The sequence below is a fragment of the Schistocerca cancellata genome, chromosome 2 (genome assembly GCF_023864275.1).
Source record: "Schistocerca cancellata isolate TAMUIC-IGC-003103 chromosome 2, iqSchCanc2.1, whole genome shotgun sequence".
Classification (NCBI taxonomy): Eukaryota; Metazoa; Arthropoda; class Insecta; order Orthoptera; family Acrididae; genus Schistocerca; species Schistocerca cancellata.
This window is the reverse complement of record NC_064627.1, coordinates 396,159,724-396,173,783: the sequence shown is the minus strand read 5'-3', so window position 1 is coordinate 396,173,783 and position 14,060 is coordinate 396,159,724. Positions and strand designations below refer to the sequence as shown.

At 41.4% G+C, this 14,060-nt stretch overlaps 1 protein-coding gene across 1 annotated transcript in view; it reads left to right on the top strand.

Moving 5' to 3' along the window:
* LOC126161819 (E3 ubiquitin-protein ligase TRIP12) overlaps nt 1-14,060 on the top strand; it is a 247,236-nt gene that overhangs the window by 101,598 nt on the left and 131,578 nt on the right. The window contains exons 9-11 of the mRNA XM_049917919.1: nt 609-797; nt 3,824-4,108; nt 4,319-4,489. Coding sequence (XP_049773876.1) covers nt 609-797; nt 3,824-4,108; nt 4,319-4,489 — 645 coding nt within the window. The remainder of the gene's footprint in view (nt 1-608; nt 798-3,823; nt 4,109-4,318; nt 4,490-14,060) is intronic.

Sequence of the window (14,060 nt, the reverse complement as noted above, 5' to 3'; positions counted from 1 at the left end):
CCCCCCCCCCCCCCCCCCAATGTGCGTGGAAGTTCTGTGCTGGTTTATAAAACCTGTACCTTTCAAGAGATTGATAAGTTTTACAGTTCCAAGGGAACGTTTATGTCACTAAACACAGATAAAATGTGCTTTCACCTGGGTGTATGATGTATTTTCATCTGGGTAAAAAGTGTATTTTTAACTGGGAAATGCTGGAAAAATCCAGGTCCCTTTTTTTTCCCTGAGTATACACCATGTTAGTCTATACTACTGCCTTTCTAACAATGAAATAGTGTGTCTAAACAATAATATTGAATGTATGATTACCAATTTATTTGGTATATGTGAAGATTAAAGTGTCTCCTACAAAATATACATTTTTTGGTATGGCTTCTTCAAACTCACTGATTCACCTACACAAAAAGTGAAAATTTGAAAATCTGTACCCTTTCTTGATAAAATTCCGTGGACTTATCAAGTTAGGAGATGAGTAGTTAATTTTATTTTTAAATATCACTTACGTCCATTATTGAAATAGTATGTGTATAATTTATTAGAATAAGGGCTTCATGCAAACAGTTAAATGTATGTTATACAGTGGAGTCACATAAATAATTTATCATATACAGATGAATCATGCCTGTCGCGCCTTGACATACATGATGGAGGCCCTTCCGAGATCCTCTGCTGTTGTTGTGGATGCTGTACCTGTCTTTCTGGAAAAGCTGCAAGTGATTCAGTGTATGGATGTTGCAGAACAGTCCCTCACAGCTCTGGAGATGTTATCTCGCAGGCATAGCAAAGCAATCCTCCAAGCAGTAAGTTAACAGTGATAATACAGTATTGTGATAAAATTTTGAAATATGAAGGACAGGAATTTAGTTTTCTTAATTTGTGTCCCTGCACCACCAAGAAAATTGTGCAGTGGCAGAAGACACTTCAGGATGTGGCTGCTGCATAATATTTGTAAATTAATGACATAAGATGAATATTTTGTTTGCATGATAACACTATAAATTAACCACTTAAAATATAAAAGTTCATTAGCACACAGTATTAGCTTAAAAAGAATGATAGCCAGTATGTGTTGATTACAGGTATACAGATGTCTGTGATTCTGTCTACCTGGCTTTTTCTGCCAACATTTAAAGTCTAGGACCATTTGCCATCTTTAATACTATTGCCATCTTTAATACTATTGCAGGGTGTATACGACCCGGGACAACCGGGAATTCCGGGAAAAACCCGGGAATTTTTTCATCCGGGAGAAAACTGGGAAAAACCCGGGAATTTTTCGGAATTCCGGGAATTTTTCATTGTTTTAGCTTTCAGTTACATTTTTGTAGTTTTGACTGCAGAATTGATTCTCTAGCAAAGAATGTTATCGTATCCTGCTACTGGAGAATGATACTGCAGCAATAAAATATAAACGAGAGAGAAAAAAATAAAACTGTAGCGGCAAAGGAAATGTGCATTTTACGACAACAAAACACCGTGCACGCACAAGCGTCTACAGATAGCAAAAATGTGTTAAAGGCCGTAGGGCGCATACTGTAATTCTTCATAACAATAAACTGCTTGCTATGAGCATGACGTCACAACTGTTCACATTAGGTTCGTTTGACCAGTTGCCAGCGGTCTGTTGCGCATGCGCATTTGACTCGCGTATAAGCAGTACCTTCTCTCGCTTCCCACTTCTTGAAGTTTGGCTGTTAGCTGCATCGGTAGTAGCAGCAAGCAGCCAGATGCAAACGAGAAAAATTTTTCTCGCGCGCCCTAGCTGCCAGATTCGCGCTTGCACAGAGTTGTCTGAGTTGTAGTGGGGAGGGGGTTAGTCTCCACGTGACTCGTGTTTACGTTAAGTGATTTCGCTGCTTCTCTTAGTGTACAGCTCCCACGTCAAATGAAAACAAAACGGATTTCGGTGGCCAGGAGCTATCAAGTGAATTAAAATGCATTCACATAATTACAGAGGGCAAAAATATATTATTAATTTCAGTTTCTGATTTTATTTTCTTTCCAAGTTAGTAGCAGTCAAGCATTAATCGCCTTGCAGAAGAATGAAGTTATTTTTGCAAGTTTGCTAAAGAAATTCCGCTGCGGAAATCATTTTATTTGAAACGAAGTGTTTCATTTAACTATTTTGGGTACTTCCAACTGTTCGGTGAATTTCAAGTGCACGTTATCATCTTCTGCCATGTTTGGCATTATGCCATAATAAAGAACCAAACATGAGATCGTAGAGTACTGGTACTCCAAGAAAATTTACATCCCAAAAACCACACTGAAAAGCTTAATATCAGATGGGACCTACTTCATTGTGAATCTGGAAAAAACCAATGTGCACTTCAAGCCGAATTATGCATTTTAGTATGATTAACGAAATTTTGATGCCTTTTGGAGTATCCTCTGATGCCTTGTTTCTTTTATGGTGTAGTGTAAGCTCTCTTAGTGCTTTATACACACGAACATGCGGGCTTCCTACACCACTGCAGTTGCACACGCACAATAATTCGTTTTTGGCGCTCTCTGGCAACTGGTAAATCGAACCTATAACTAACAGTATTGCGAACGGTGGTTAGAAAAGCGTTACTTTCAAAGTAAATTTCTTTTTACGCAAGATGAATTATGTTACGTGTGTGAAAGTGGGATGGATATCTAAATCACAGAGCGTTCGAAACTGAATAGTTTGAGGACCAGCCACTTCAAGAATTTCGAGCCGAGGCATTTATGTCACAATTTTAAATTTACTGGCACATTTGTGTGATGTATCTTAAAGTATATCACACCAAAAAAAGACCAATATTACATGTGAAAGCTTAGCTTTTCTTGTAGATATACGGTACTGTGTACATTAATGTAAACCGTTAACTTTTCCTCTTGTGTGTTCGCGCTATGTAACCAGTAATCTTGCTAGTGGCTGACTATGACACGTGTCCTATGCTCTGAATAGCTGCTGTCATCGGCTGGCGAGATCTCGTGGCTTGAGATATGACTCGCTTACAAAAGGACATCACAACCTCGGTTGCAACGCTCCGGAAACTAACAAGCTGTGTTTGGTGCAATTCGAATTTATACTTTCGTAATACGAAAATATGCAGCGTATATGTTGCTGCAAATCAAAGGTCTTTCCAAAACTTCTCTGCTCCGGCTTTTCTTTTTTTTCCGGGAAGTTCTACGCGATTATATAAAACGTTAACCATTCGAAGGATTGATAAGTTTTACAGTTCCGAGGGAACTTTTTCTGTGCTAAGTGACAGTAGGTCGCCCGGGAAAAAGCATATTTTTTAAACGGGATATCCGGGAGAAATCTGGGAATAATCCGGGAATTTTTTTTCCTTGTCCCTGTATACACCCTGTATTGCCAAATATCTAGTATTCTGGAACATTAGAATTATACAGCCAGGCTTCCTAAACTAGTTTAGAAATTATAACAGTAACCCCTTACAAATGCCAGTTCTTTAAAAAATTCAAACTCCAATTTATAAAACAGCTTCAGGCATCTATTCTAGAGCATTCTCATTCTCAAATAGAGGATGAATATTTTCTGTGTAATTGGTACACTACGACTGACTTCCACTGTCTAAAGACATGCACATAGTTTCTAACTTTAATGCTTGTCATAATGTATCAAACCCCTAATGTGAGGTTATACCTTGTAATGAATAAATTACGACAGCATTTTAAATTCTTAAATTTGATCCATAATTACATGAAATACTGAAAAGTAAACTTTTGTTGCCCCTGGAAGCAGTTAGATACACAACCTACAACTGGGACTGGGTGAAGCTTTTAGCAGGTACGTGATAAAGATATGGACTTAATGTGTGTGTCTTGCTTGCAGCGTGGTGTGTCAGCCTGCTTGATGTACCTTGACTTCTTCAGCATCAATGCACAGCGTGCAGCCTTAGCTATCACGGCAAACTGTTGCCAAAATTTACACGCTGATGAATTCCATTTCGTAGCAGATTCAATGGCCTTGTTAGCAAATCGTCTAACACAGCAAGACAAGAAAAGTGTTGAGAGTGTGTGCTTAGCTTTCAGTCGGCTTGTGGACAGTTTTCAAGCAGATCCTTGTAAACTACAGGAGATAGCCAGTCCAGAACTGCTTACAAATTTGCAGCAACTGGTAAGAGATTTTATTTATGCAGTTAAAAATTTCTACATTAGTGGCAAAATTAGTATAAATCATTTTTCAGGAGAAGTTAAAAAAACACTGAATATGTGCTGTTGTTTTCTTAACATTTCACTTGTAATTGTGATGGCATTTGACTGAAGTTTTTATTATTATTATTATTATATCCAAACATCATAAATATAAAAAATATTTACTTTGCAGCTTGTTCTGTCGCCACCTGTAATTAGCACAGGGACATTCATTACTGTTCTTCGCATGATGTCAGTGATGTGCTCAAATTGTCCAGATCTTGCACTAACTCTGCTCAAGCAGAACATTGCAGAAACATTATGTTACCTGCTAACTGGATCAGGGGACTGCAGTAATGAGGAGGTATGTAACTGTACTTCAGTTAAGGCAAAAATTGCATTTAAATGATTAATGGAAAATCTCATATAGAGATGTGAAACAAATACTAACAAAGAGATAGAGGGGCTGGCCAGTACTTACCTCAGCTCAGTACAGCCGATAGATACACACAAAACAAAACCGAAAATTTATGTTCCTAGCTTTCGGAACAAATGTTCCTTCATCAGGGAGGAGAGAGGGGAAAGAAAGGGAAGAAGGGAAAGGAGATTCAGTTACTCACAACCCAGGTTATGAAGCAACAGGAAAAGGAAAATAGGGAGGGTAGCAAGGATGGAGGCATGGTTGTCAGAGGGAAGCCAAAGATATTCTACTATAAGTACTGTGCCAGCTTCAAACCAAAGAGGATGCATACAGAAGTAAAGAGGTATATAGTATAAAGATACACACAACTATGCAGGATGAAAAGATGCGTGAATGGCTAAGAGGAAACCGAAAGAGGAGAAGACTGAAGAGTAAATGGGAGTGAGGTTGTTTAACGTAGGTTCAGTCCAGGGGGATGGCGGGATGAAAGGATGTGTTGGAGTGAAAGTTCCCATCTCCGCAGTTCAGAGGGACTGGTGTTGGGTGGGAGAAGCCAAATGGCACATACGGTGTAGCAGGTTCCTAGGTCCCTAGAATTATGCTGCAGGGCATGCTCCGCTACTGGGTATTGGGCATCTCCTAGGCGGACAGTTCGTCTGTGTCCGTTCATGCGCTCAGCCAGTTTAGTTGTTGTCATGCCGATGTAAAAGGCTGTGCAGTGCAGGCATGTCAGTTGATAAATGACATGTGTAGTTCACATGTGGCCCTGCCTTGAATTGTGTACGTTTTACCAGTAGCGGGGCTGGAGTAAGTGGTTGTGGGGGGATGCATGGGGCAGGTTTTGCAGCGGGGTCGGTTACAGGGGTAGGAACCGCTGGGTAGAGAAGGTAGTCTGGGAATATTGTAGGGTTTAACAAGGATGTTACGGAGGTTAGGGGGCCGACGAAAGGAAACTCTGGGTGGTGTGGGGAGAATTTTGTCAAGGGATGATCTCATTTCAGGGGTTGACTTGAGAAAATCATATCCCTGGCGGAGTAATTTGTTGATGTTTTCGAGCCCAGGATAATATTGGGTGACAAGGGGGATGCTTCTGTGTGGTCTGGGGGTAGGAACATTGTTGTTGGACGGGGAGGAATATATTGCTCGGGAGATCTGTTTGTGGACAAGGTCTGCAGGATAGTTGCGGGAGAGGAAAGCACTGGTCAGGTTATTGGTGTAATTGTTGAGGGATTTGTCACTGGAGCAGATACGTTTGCCACGAATACCTAGGCTGTAGGGAAGGGAGCGTTTGATGTGGAATGGATGGCAGCTATCAAAGTGAAGGTACTGTTGTTTTGTTTGTGGGTTTGATATGGACAGAGGTGTGGATGTGAGCTTCAACAAGATGAAGTTCAACATCCAGGAAGGTGGCTTGGGTTTTGGAGAAGGACCAGGTGAAATTCAGATTCGAAAAGGAGTTGAGGTTATGGAGGAAATTAAGGAGTGTTTCTTCACCATGAGTCCAGACCACAAAGATGTCATCTATAAACCTATACCAGGCCAGGGGAAGCAGCTGTTGGGTCTTCAGGAAAGCCTCCTCCATGCGGCCCATGAAGAGGTTGGCATAGGACGGAGCCATCCTGGTTCCCATGGCCGTTCCCCTGATTTGTTTGTAGGTCTGGCCTTCAAAAGTGAAGTAATTATGGGTGAGGATGAAGTTGGTAAGTGTGATGAGGAACGAGGTTTTTGGAAGATCTTCGGGTGGGCGTTGGGAGAGGTAGTGCTTAAGGGCAGAGAGACCATGGGTATGTGGGATGTTTGTGTAAAGGGATGTAGCATCTATGGTGACAAAGGTTTCAGGTGGGAGAGGAGTGGGAATGGATTTGAGGCGTTCTAGGAAATGGTTTGTGTCTTTGATGTAGGATGGGAGTCTGCGGGTGATAGGTTGGAGGTGCTGGTCTACCAGAGCTGAGATACGTTCTGTTGGGGCTTTGAAGCCTGCTACAATGGGATGGCCAGGATGGTTCTCTTTGTGGATTTTGGGTAATAGGTAGAAGGTAGGGGTATGTGGCTCAGGTGGAGTGAGTAATTCTATGGAAGCCGTTGTGAGGCCTTGTGAGGGACCTTGGATTCTTAGGATTTTTTGCAGCTCAGTCTGGATGGAGGGAATGGGATCCTGGGTAACAGCTTTGTAGGTTGAGGTGTCGGAGAGTTGACGCAGTCCTTCTGCCACATACTCCACACGGTCAAGTACAACAGTTGTGGAGCCTTTATCCGCCGGGAGGATGACAATAGAGCGGTCTATTTTCAGCTCCTTAATGGCACGGGATTCAGCTGGGGTGATGTTGGGGGTTGTTGGGATGTTCTTCAAGAAGGACTGGGAGGCAACACTGTATGTGAGGAATTCCTGAAATGTCTGCAAGGGATGGTTTTGGGGGAGGGGAGGAGGATCCCTTTGAGAAGGCAGTCGGAACTGTTCTAGACAGGGTTCAACACTGGGTCTAGTATTTGGGGGATGTGTTTGGGTAGTGAAGTGGTATTTCCAGTTGAGGTTCCGGGTGAATGAGAGGAGATCTTTAACCAGGGCAGTGTGGTTGAATTTAGGCGTGGGGCTAAAGGTTAAGCCTTTTGACAGAACAGATGTCTCTGGAGGAGAGAGGGATCTGGATGAGAGGTTTAGGACTGAATTGGGACTGGCGATATGTGGCATTTGACTGTGGTTATAGTTGAGATTTGGTCTGTGTGGGGTATGTGCTGGGATGGGGAGATTGAGTAGGGTGGCTAGGCTAGGTTTGTTGGCTATGAGGGGGGTTTGTTGAAGGTTCTGTTGTGGTTGGTGTTTGTGAGGGATAGGGAGAGGGACCCCACTTCTTAGGTGTTGCACTAGCACTGTGGATAGTTTTTTCAGGTGTTGTGTGGCATGGAACTCAAGTTTGCAGCTGGCTTCTAGGATGATGTTCTTGAGTGTGTTCTCCAAGCAAGGGTTTGAGAGGTGGAGGACTTTGAAGAGAGATAAGAGCTGTTGGGAGTGGTGGTTACATGAAGTAGTGTAGAGATTCAGGACAAGTTGGGTAAGGGCTAAGGATTGAAGGTTCTGGAAGTCCAGGAGAGACTGGTGGAAGGAGGAGTTGCACTCGGAGATGGGAACTTTTAAGGTAAGCCCTTTAGGGGTAATTCCAAAGGTTAAGCAGGACCGGAGGAAAAGTATGTGGGATTGCAATTTGGCTACGGTGAATGCATGTTTCCGGAATGAATGTAAATAATGTGGTATAGGATTAGGGTACACTCCAACACATCCTTTCATCCCGCCATCCCCCTGGACTGAACCTACGTTAAACAACCTCACCCTCATTCACTCTTCAGTCTTCTCCTCTTTCCCTTTCCTCTTTAGCCATTCACGCATCTTTTCATCCTGCATAGTTGTGTTTATCTTTATACTATATACCTCTTTACTTCTGTATGCATCCTCTTTGGTTTGAAGCTGGCACAGTACTTACAGTAGAATATCTTTGGCTTCCCTCTGACAACCATGCCTCCATCCTTGCTACCCTCCCTATTTTCCTTTTCCTGTTGCTTCATAACCTGGGTTGTGAGTAACTGAATCTCCTTTCCCTTCTTCCCTTTCTTTCCCCTCTCTCCTCCCTGATGAAGGAACATTTGTTCCGAAAGCTAGGAACATAAATTTTCGGTTTTGTTTTGTGTGTATCTATCGGCTGTACTGAGCTGAGGTAAGTACTGGCCAGCCCCTCTATCTCTTTGTTAGTATTTGTTTCAAAAATTGCATTTATATGTTAGTTACTGTAACCATTGATGATGTTGTACATTAAATATCTTTAATTGAACACAAACAGATTTAAGAATTGAGAGCTCACAATGGCTATGCATATTATACAGCAAAGCTGGCTACGGTGTGCCGAACGTCCTGTGTGGACTGCGGGCATGACAAAGCCTGGCATATCACTCAGTTTTGCTCTGTCCATCTTGGAAGTATACGAAACAGTTGCATTGCAATATGGCATTTCGCTCTCAGCACAACTATCAGAGTTCGGCAGAATCGTGATGTCAGTGCTGTTCACCCTCATCAGTATGTTCGCAGTATGAAGTTCGTTCACAGGACCAGTGGTTGTTTCTGTAGAATGAGGGAATAATGGGAATAATAGAAGAGAGGGATGAGAATTCTCAGATCACATTAGCGACAGATACCACTTATTTTCTATGAAGTGGGATTGCAGAGAGAATTAAGACATTTAGATGACAATGAACAAGAAATTACAATGATGGACAAATGAGATTCGTTTTTCTGTACATCAAGAAGTACAACTTAGAGCATTTGAAAAAAATTTGTGGTATGAACAGTAAAACTCCTGAAGTTGCACCCATTATTCTGTTGTCAGTTGCAACAGTTTTCTGTGGAAATGAACTAAGGGTGGGGAGCACCAATTAGGAGTAAGTGAAACTAAAGTAGTAATTTACTAAGAGAGAAGGAAATCTGCGACTTCCAGTCAGTAGTACTGAATTATTCCAGGAGTAAATTTTTCATTTACTTCCAAAGTAAATTTATTTATTCCATTACTGGTGGAGAGCACCATTGAAGATTACGCTGCTATATTAGTAACTTAAGGAGGAAATGAGGCCAAAATTTACTTCTAGGCAGTATTAGGAGTAAAGAAAGAGTGTAAGGTGCGATATTTGAGTTCTGTTTTAAGTGTCGAATTTTATGGATTACCTGGACTACAAAGAAGATGGAGGATGTAAGATGGAGGAAGAGGTGAACATCCCAAGTATGAGGATTGTAATGGAGAGGAGAGGCCTATTAGTGATGTATAGTGACAGTGGTTTCAAAGTGCGGTTTGGATTTCATAAGGAATCTTTTCGAGTTGCTGCATGGTGTTCTGTAGCTGTTACTGCAGCATAATTCTGACAGGAAACATGCTTTGTCTCCTAGGCTGCTGCTTCTTTGTGGACTGCGAATCTTTTGCACAGGTACTTCTAAAATCATAACAGGGGATCTCATTAATATCTATCGTACTACTGCTGGAAGAGCTTTTAATAGTGTGATAAACAGTTTATTTGCTTTAAAACCGCTGTATGTGTCTGTGCCACAGAGCCAAGAAAATATATCAAAGAATAAAAGGGAATTATGTCGAAATGGTGGATTCTGAGATGTCATAGGGGCCTTAGATTGTGTACATATATTCATACTTTGTCCTTCTGGAGCACAAGCGGAACTATACAGAAGTTGCAAGAGTTTCTTTCCTGTCAATACACATATCATCTTCGATGCCAATATGAAGATTTTGAATATGGTAAGCCGTTGGCTGAGTTCCACACATGATGCACGCTTTTGGGACAATAGTAGAGTTGCTGCAGAATTTGAAAATTGCAATTATGATGGGTTGCTTGTTGGAGATAGTGGATATGCTCTCTCCAAACATCTTCAGATGCCTGTGTTCCGAACCCACACAGGAGCCAACAGCACTACAATAGAGTCCATATTGCTACCAGATGTGTAATGGAGCGAGCTTTCGGGGTTTGGAAGAAATGTTTCCCAATTCTCACCAAAAACAATGTGATTTAAACCAAACAAGTGTGGGAATGTTGTTGTGGCTGCTGCAGTTCTACACAACTTTGGAATATAAGTTAGAGATGTGTTTCACCCTGATGCTGTGGAGGTGAATGACAACATTAATGTGCATTTCAGCCAGAAGCAGGTGCTGCAGGCCAAGCTGTCAGAAGGTATATTATACTTAATTACTTTAATTAAAATTGTACCTAGATTGCTAGCAAAAGTAGAAGATAGTGTAAAGACTTTTCTTCTTCTTCTTCTTCTTCTTCTTCTTCTTCTTTTTCTTTTTCCCACCCTAGGGGACTAACATTCTCATTTTATTGCTTAATTGAGTATACAGTCATACAATGTTTTGATTTCTAGAAAAAAAGACTTATTTTATAATAATTTCAATCCCAAAGAAAGCAGGTGTTGACAGATGTGAAAATTACCGAACTATCAGTTTAATAAGTCACGGCTGCAAAATACTAACACGAATTCTTTACAGACGAATGGAAAAACTGGTAGAAGCTGACCTCGGCGAAGATCAGTTTGGATTCCGCAGAAATGTTGGAACACGTGAGGCAGTACTGACCCTACGACTTATCTTACGAAATAGATTACGGAGAGGCAAACCTACATTTCTAGCATTTGTAGACTTAGAGAAAGCTTTTGACAATGTTGACTGGAATACTCTCTTTCAAATTCTGAAGGTGGCAGGGGTAAAATACAGGGAGCGAAAGGCTATTTATAATTTGTACAGAAACCAGAAGGCAGTTTATAAGAGTCGAGGTACATGAAAGGGAAGCAGTGGTTGGGAAGGGAGTGAGACAGGATTGTAGCCTCTCCCCGATGTTATTCAATCTGTATATTGAGCAAGCAGTGAAGGAAACAAAAGAAAAATTCGGAGTAGGTATTAAAATCCATGGAGAAGAAATAAAAACTTTGAGGTTCGCCGATGACATTGTAATTCTGTCAGACAGCAAAGGACTTGGAAGAGCAGTTGAACGGAATGGACAGTGTCTTGAAAGGAGGATATAAGATGAACATCAACAATAGCAAAACGAGGATAATGGAATGTAGTCAAATTAAATCAGGAGATGCTGAGGGAATTAGATTAGGAAATGAGACACTTAAAGAAGTAAAGGAGTTTTGCTATTTGGGGAGCAAAATAACTGATGATGGTAGAAGTAGAGAGGATATAAAATGTAGACTGGCAATGGCAAGGAAAGCGTTTCTGAAAAAGAGAAATTTGTTAACATCGAGTATAGATTTAAGTGACAGGAAGTCATTTCTGAAAGTATTTGTATGGAGTGTAGCCATGTATGGAAGTGAAACATGGACGATAAATAGTTTGGACAAGAAGAGAATAGAAGCTTTCGAAATGTGGTGCTACAGAAGAATGCTGAAGATTAGATGGGTAGATCACATAACTAATGAGGAAGTATTGAATAGGATTGGGGAGAAGAGAAGTTTGTGGCACAACTTGACCAGAAGAAGGGATCGGTTGGTAGGACATGTTCTGAGGCATCAAGGGATCACCAATTTAATATTGGAGGGCAGCGTGGGGGGTAGAAATCGTAGGGGGAGACCAAGAGATGAATATACTAAGCAGAGTCAGAAGGATGTAGTTTGCAGTAGGTACTGGGAGATGATGAAGCTTGCACAGGATAGAGTAGCATGGAGAGCTGCATCAAACCAGTCTCAGGACTGAAGACAACAACAACAACAACATCATAATATTGCAAATTCAAATAAATATTAGAATCTGGTATTAACAGAAATTATAACGATGCCGAAATGATAAAAACATATATTATGCCATACAAGAAACAAGAACATATTAACCATTTGAAAAAAAATCACATTATCTTCAGATGTGTCATTGTTGTTGGCTCAAGTATCCCTTCTAAAACTTGCGAGATCATATCAACAGCCGTTTGGCTTATGTCATTGATCTTCGTCTCACGTACTCCACTGGCAGTTTGAAATTGTTCTCAATTGCATTTAGCTTTCATTTTCTTCGCTTTGGCTTTCATGTCCTTCCAGATTACTTTCAGCTGCTCTTGTGATCTTTGTGTAAGAGCTTCTGCGTTGTATTTAGTGTGTGTGTTTTTCCTGAGCATCCGTTTTCCTTTTTGGCATGTTGCCATCGTGTTTTTTGGATTCAGTAGTAGTTATGTACTTTGAGGAAGCAGTGCATGATCCCAGCAGTCTTCCTCTCTTCCCCCATACAGTCTTGCTATCTCCCTCTCACTCCCTCCATCTCTGCCATCATCTCTGCCATCATCTCAAGCTGCTCCAAAGGATTTCATCAGTTCGCCATATGTGCTTCACCACCTGGGGCTATATAAACCCGCATCATGCACCACAAAGTAAAGTGCCTATTCTACATCTACATCTACATGACTACTCTGCAATTCACATTTAAGTGCTTGGCAGAGGGTTCATCGAACCACAACCATACTATCTCTCTACCATTCAACTCCCGAACAGCGCGCGGGGAAAACGAACACCTAAACCTTTCTGTTCGAGCTCCGATTTCTCTTATTTTATTTTGATGATCATTCCTACCTATGTAGGTTGGGCTCAACAAAATATTTTCGCATTCGGAAGAGAAAGTTGGTGACTGAAATTTCGTAAATAGATCTCGCCGCGACGAAAAACGTCTTTGCTTTAATGACTTCCATCCCAATTCGCGTATCGTATCTGCCACACTCTCTCCCCTATTACGTGATAATACAAAACAAGCTGCCTTTTTTTTTTTTTTTTTTTTTTTTTTTTTTTTTTTTTTTTTTTTTTTTGCACCCTTTAGATGTCCTCCGTCAATCCCACCTGGTAAGGATCCCACACCGCGCAGCAATATTCTAACAGAGGACGAACGAATGTAGTGTAATCTGTCTCTTTAGTGGACTTGTTTGTTCTAAGTGTCCTGCCATGAAACGCAACCTTTGGCTCGCCTTCCCCACAATATTATATATTTGGTCTTTCCAAATGAAGGTGTTCACAATTTTAACACCCAGGTACTTAGTTGAATTGACAGCCTTGAGAATTCATCTAGTAATCTAATTCCAACGGATTTCTTTTGGAACTCATGTGGATCACCTTACACTTTTCATTATTTAGCGTCAACTGCCACCTGCCACACCATAAAGCAATCTTCTTTAAATCGCTTTGCAACTGATACTGGTCTTTGGATGATCTTACTAGACAGTAAATCACAGCATCATCTGCGAACAACCTAAGAGAACTGCTCAGGTTGTCACCCAGGTCATTTATATAGATCAGGAACAGTAGAGGTCCCAGGACGCTTCCCTGGGGAACACCTGATATCACTTCAGTTTTACTCGATGATTTGCCGTCTATTACTACGAACTGCGACCTTCCTGACAGGAAATCACGAATCCAGTTGCACAGCTGAGACGATACCCCCATAGGCCCGCAGCTTGATTAGAAGTCGCTTGTGAGGAATGGTGTCAAAAGCTTTCCGGAAATCCAGAAATACGGAATCAACCTGAGATCCCCTGTCGATAGCGGCCATTACTTCGTGCGAATAAAGAGCTAGCTGCGTTGCACAAGAATGATGTTTTCTGAAACCGTGCTGATTACGTATCAATAGATCGTTCCCTTCGAGGTGATTCATAATGTTTGAATACAGTATATGCTCCAAAACCCTACTGCAAACAGACGTCAATGATCTAGGACTGTAGTTCAATGGATTACTCCTACTACCCTTCTTAAACACTGGTGCGACCTGCGCAATTTTCCGGTCTGTAGGTACAGATCTATCGGTGAGCGAGCGGTTGTATATGAGTGCTAAGTAGGGAGCTATTGTATCAGCGTAATCTGAAAGGAACCTAATCGGTATACAATCTGGACCTGAAGACTTGCCCGTATCAAGCGATTTGAGTTGCTTCGCAACCCCTAAGGTATCTACTTCTAAGAAACTCATGCTAGCAGCTGTTCGTGTTTCAAATTCTGGAATATTCC